General features: G+C 44.3%; 1 protein-coding gene across 1 annotated transcript in view; it reads left to right on the top strand.

The window, feature by feature from the left end:
* The window catches only part of LOC120024767 (ADAMTS-like protein 3), a 105,267-nt gene that overhangs the window by 62,005 nt on the left and 37,262 nt on the right, over positions 1–6,000 (top strand). The window contains exons 17-18 of the mRNA XM_038969052.1: positions 1–125; positions 3,057–3,291. The exon at positions 1–125 is cut by the window's left edge and continues 449 nt beyond it. Of these exons, the coding sequence (XP_038824980.1) occupies positions 1–125; positions 3,057–3,291 (360 nt within the window). The remainder of the gene's footprint in view (positions 126–3,056; positions 3,292–6,000) is intronic.

Genomic DNA, 6,000 nt, shown 5'->3' with positions numbered 1-6,000 from the left:
GGGAGAGATCAGCCAGGAACAGGCTTCTCAGATCATCTACACCCTCATCACAGAGATGTCTGGAGTACAACAGGCCTCCACAGAGCAGTGGAAAGGGACCAAGGAGGAGACGGGGAACCCAAAAGGTAACGTTTTGTTACGATAGAAAATAATCCAATACAATAGAATACAACTTTTTCCCTCCAAGGATGTCACCGTACCAGAATGAAAAACACCACATGTACATCATACACATTAGAAACAGTTACCCAGGCACACCATGCTGTACATTGACACATATAGGATAGAAACACTCTGCATGACGTCAGCAGCCTGGTTTGTCCAAAATAGCACAACTACTGTATTTTAACACCAATAGACCCCCCCCCCCCCCCCCGTTTAAAAATAAATGTAGCAAACGAGGCAAGCAACTTTCTAAACAATGTTTTGGTTTGTTTCTAGTTTGTTAGCTAACTAGCTAATGTTAAGTTATCTGGCTAGCCAGTTCAAATAATGACCAATAATATACAGTAGCTGACAACTTCTTCACTTTAGTTCATTTGTCTTTATTATTACTGGAAAATAAACTCACAACAAGATCATTATTTACAAGTTAATGGCGAGCCAATTACTGAAAATAGCTTAGTGCGACGAAGTCAGTCGGCATTTTACCGTAGAATTTTAGAAGTTGAACACTGTCTCGTTGGCCTAACGTTATATGCTAATTTGACTTTGGTGCAGGTCAAGTTCTTCACATTACCGTCTCTGGTAAACACGTACCATATCAAATAAAATCTATGTTTATTTGTCACATGCACAGAATACAGAAGGTGTAGTGAAATGGTTACTTGGATAGTGGAGTCTTTTCTTTGGACATGTAGCTAGCTAGCTAGCTAAACAATGAACCATAATCCCAACTCATAACATTACTACCTTTATGAATCTGCAGGTAGTTTACCAACCAGGTTCAATGTTAGTTAGCTAGCTAACATTAGGCTATAACTAACAATGCAAAATGCTCTGAGATACAAATAATATTACTACACAGATCATACACGTAACGTTAGCTAGCGAGCCAGCCAGCTAACGTTAGCTAGTTAGCGAACAGAAAGCTTTAACTTGAAATTAAAAATACTTTCTGATCAAATTAGAAACATAATATCTGAAAATGTAGCTAGCTATACTATCTTACCCGTATACATGGATGGACGCTTCTTATCATGTTTCAGATAAGACCCAGATGCAGACTGTGTCAAAGTAACAATGTTTATTGCAACAACATTGGCAAAGGTACAGCACAGCAGGCAGGTTCAGGGTCAGGTCAGGCAGAGGTCAGTAATCCAGAGTAGTGGGGCAAAGGTACATATTACGGCAGGCAGGCTCAGGGTCAGGTCAGGCAGAGGTCAGTAATCCAGAGTAGTGGGGCAAAGGTACAGGACGGCAGGCAGGCTCAGGGTCAGGTCAGGCAGAGGTCAGTAATCCAGAGTAGTGGGGCAAAGGTACAGGACGGCAGGCAGGCTCAGGGTCAGGTCAGGCAGAAGTCGGTAATCCAGAGTAGTGCAGCAAAGGTACAGGACGTCAGGCAGGCTCAGGGTCAGGTCAGGTAGAGGTCGGTAATCCAGAGTAGTGGGGCAAAGGTACAGGACGGCAGGCAGGCTCAGGGTCAGGGCAGGCAGAAGGGTCAAAGCCAGGAAAAACTAGAAAACCGAAACTTGGACTAGACAGGAGCAAGGGGAAAACCACTGGTAGGTTTGAACGAACAAAACGAACTGGCAACAGACAAACAGAGAACGCAGGTATAAATACACAGGGGATAATGGGGAAGATGGGCGACACCTGGAGGGGGGTGGAGACAAGCACAGACCGGTGAAACAGATAAGGGCGTGACACTTCTCCCTCTCTGTCACGGATGCCATAGTTGCCCTTAGTTTGAAGATGTAATCTGGAGACAGGTGTTTTATACAACAGCCTTCTGTGTGTTCTCTTTTTGACTTGCTCTGCATTTTTGCAATCAAATGCCTGAATTTTCTCCATCTCCTTAGTTATCATGCTCTAATTCCACCGGGCATTCTACTAATTTCAAGACTTGGTCCTCCAGAAAGTGGAGGGCAACACTTTTGCAGTTCTACTACGTGATATCTTTCATATAAGCCATGTTATGAAGGTTCATGAAGGTTCCTGGCTTTTTCCGTGGCTAAACCAACTAGTCTCGTAATTTAACAATTGTATTCGTATTTACAGATGGCATGCAAGTGTGTTTTTAAGACATATGAACGTTTACATGTTCCAGAAGGCATTTCTGGCCAAAAACTGATTTAGATTTTTTTTTTAAGTTTGCATTCAAATGCCTCTCCTGTGAAGTAGTGATGTGTGACATATGCCTAGTTTCCTGAAATGAGTCACATATTTTGCCATGGAGCACATTCTGATTGGCCAGTGAGGGGCCAAGCCTCGAGACACCCACAACTTGTTTATTCATCGAAACCCAGCCCCTTTCGCGCCAATGCCAACAAGTGTGCCGAGAATTGTGATAGTGAAAATAGCAGAACTATTTCTGACACACCCCTGAACCTATAGCACTAGCGCCTGCGTTTAGATGTACCATTCTGTTAGGTTTGTTCAAATAGAGGCCAGATTGTCAGGGCAGTAAAGGAATACAAGGAACAGGATTGCGTATTCAGATGAAACATTTGCAGGCGCTATATGGTGTTAGAGTTACATTTAAAAAGTGGGTATTCATAGGACAGATACTTTCATAGCTAAATAAAAAAGACAAGTTATTCATTTATGTTCAGTTTATATGCAGGAATGAAACCCACAACTCATCTATGACATTACTAGTGCATCAAATGTGTTTTTATCAAGGTTGGTGGTCAATTCCTTTTCAATTCAGTCAATTCCTTTTCAATTCAGGAAGAAAAACATAAAATTCTAATTCCAAATGTTCCTCATAGAGCATCGAGATGTGGAATTTCAGTTTACTTCCTGAAACGAATGAATGGGAATGGAACTGACCCCTACTGTAGTTATTATTTCATCTGCAACATACAATGTGATACGATCTCATATCTCAATAGACCGGACACCAAACTCGTCAGAGTGGTCGGCTAGTAGCTTCAGGAGACCAGTGATCATCCGACAGAGGCAGAACCCCCTGATGACCTTCCAGAGGAGTCTGAACATCAGTGTTGGCCAGACAGCCTTCCTGACCAACGCCACGCGGCAGTTGTACCTGCTCTGCCCCACAGAGGGCATCCCGCAACCCCAAATCACCTGGACCAAGGACGGAGTAGAGCTGCAACTAACTGACAGGTAACACATACAGTAATACACAAATACACACACACACACACTCACACTCACACATACACACACATAAATAAGACATGCCCATTAGCTTTATGTTATCCTCCATTCTCACTCCTCTTTCCATAATATAGTGCAGCAGCCCTCTGAACTATGTGGGGTATAGCTCAGGCCTGCTGGCCTTGGCTTGGCTTTGCCCTGGAGAGAATACTGATTGTAGCTATGCAGGATCCCTGTGAGAAGCTATGGAAACTGTTACTCATATATCAGAGAAAGGAGAAAGGACTCGGAGCCCGCTGTGAATGTTCTGTGTTCCGAGTCCGCCTCAGATCATGGTGTGAAATTTACAATTTCACCTTCCGGACCCTGTTGCTAAGTCTCACTCCTCGTCCTCAAGTCTTCCTCCTCCTCCTCAAGTCTTCCTCCTCCTCCCCCTCTTCAAATCTTCCTCCCTACTCATATCTTCTTCCTCCTTTTCCCCATACTCATCTTCCTCTTCCTCACATCTTGTATATCACTCTTCCTCACATCTTGTGTATCTCCCTCCTCCTCTTCCTCACATATTGTATATCCCCCTCCTCCTCTTCCTCCTACTCTCCTCATGGATCTCCCATGGAGCTGGAGCAGCACTCACTGTTTTACAGGGTCAGCTCAGAACTTGGCTGGAGAAGGGCGAGAGTGTAGAGAAAGGGGATAGAGAGGTGAGGGAGGGAGAGGAAAGGGAAGGGAAGAAAACGGCTAGAGAGAGGGAAGAGATGTGAAGGAGAGGGGAAAATAGAAGAGAAGGGAAGGAAAGAGGAGAGAGGGGAAGGAAAGATGAGAGAGGGGAAGGAAAGAGGAGAGAGAAGGAAAGGACAGAGGAGAACGAGGGGAAGGAGAGAGAGGGGAAGGAAAGAGGAGAGAGAGGGGAATGAAAGAGGAGAGAGAGGGGAGGGAAAGAGGAGAGAGAAGGAAAGGAGAGGAAAGAGAAGGGAAGGAGAGGGAAGGCAGCATAACATTGGAAAGAGAGGGGTGGAAAGGTGAAAAAGAAAAAAAGTGAAAGGGTAATGGGAAAGGGGAGGGGAAAATGGATGGTTGATTGACATTCACAGGGCCCAGGACTGAGGCGTGAAGCTGTGTGTTCTCCCAGTTCCGTGTGAGTGTGGAGACGGTTGCCCTTCACTTGCTCTTATCAAAGTGATGTGGTCTTGGAACCAACGTGTTGTGATAGCAGGCAGCGGGACCGCCTGTTGTGTACTGTAACCCGTTTGACCTCTCTAAAGACTTGGATAGATTTGAAGTGGAAATTCAGTAACTCTTACAAGACAATGGAAATTGCTATAATTAAAACCAATGTGTTTCGGCCTTTAGTCTTCATCAGGGTTTTTCAACAGATTTGCCAGGCCTCATGTTCATTCAATGAGGGGAAAGACGTTTGTTTTAAGTTGCTTACCTGCTTTTTAAACCTGTAGTAGAGAAATAAAAAGAATATGTTTTATGTTTGATGTGTATGTATGCCAGTGTGGAGCCAAAGGCACATTTCCACATTTGGACTTGCTTGCTTTTGGTGGTGCAATGCCCTGAATGATGGCATGCCATGGCAGTCTTTCCTTCATAGAAGCTGCTAAGCCCGAACTGACACCAGTCTCACCAGATGTTATCCATAATGTCTCCTTTGGTCTTCTGGGAGGTCTTGGTCCATTACATGAGGGGACCCACAGTATAAATGTACTGGCAGCCAGCTCAGGATGTCTGTGAGAATGTCCAGCAAATCTCAGCCTTCTGACCTTTATCTGGAAAATCTGGACAATTAAGTTGTTTGTGGTCCAAATGTCATCATGTGATCCTGATTGGTCAGACTTTGGTTGGACCATGCTATTTAGTCTCATATTCTCACATGTTATGCATATACTGAACATATGTGTTCAAGTCACTTTGGATAAAAGCGTATGCTAAACGACTGTACAGTATTATATCATCCTGTCCTATCCTGTCTACTGGCATGTCTACTGTATATATTCTACTGCATAGCAGGTTTTACATGATAGGTACAGTACTGGCCGTAGGACCGTTGCTAGCCACAATTCTATTTTTCCAGGGATGTGGTCTGAGAGAGTACATTTTCCATGCTCTAATGGTTTATACGTTCCCCTCTAGATCCACTGACTCCATGTTATAAAGTAGAAAATCATTTTTTCCCCATTTACTACATATAGCAGAGTAAGTCTGATACTTGGATTATCTAAATAAAAGGTCAGACAATATGTTAGGCACAGATCTAGGATCAGCGTACCCTCCCTTAAGTCTCACCTAAACCACAATGGGGGGACAAACAAAACTGATCTTGGATCAATGTCAAGGGGGCAACTACATTCTACTACAGAGTAGAAAGACCTACGTTTTGAGGTTTCACCCCGTAATGGTTATGGTTAGGCTTCGGGAAGGGTAAACTGATCCTAGATCTGTGCATAAGGGTAACTTCTAGCCTGTGAGTGGTGGCCAAGCATCAGTTTGATGAAGTGGGATGTGGGTGGGAGTAGCTCTGTGTACATTCCCACATGGTCTAAATGGGATCTAACAGAGAGCTTATAGCCCCATAGAGATCCATAAACCACTGCATGGCTTTAGCAGCCCCCAGCCTCCCCTAGCCACACACCCATATACACAAACCCTGTTGTCTGTCCCCAGACCCAGATCCTGCCTCTCTCCCCCAGCCCATAACCCCAGACCCAGATC

This window comes from Salvelinus namaycush, chromosome 30 (genome assembly GCF_016432855.1).
Source record: "Salvelinus namaycush isolate Seneca chromosome 30, SaNama_1.0, whole genome shotgun sequence".
Lineage (NCBI taxonomy): Eukaryota > Metazoa > Chordata > Actinopteri > Salmoniformes > Salmonidae > Salvelinus > Salvelinus namaycush.
Note: the sequence above shows the minus strand (reverse complement) of the source record. Positions and strands in the feature narration are given on the sequence as shown.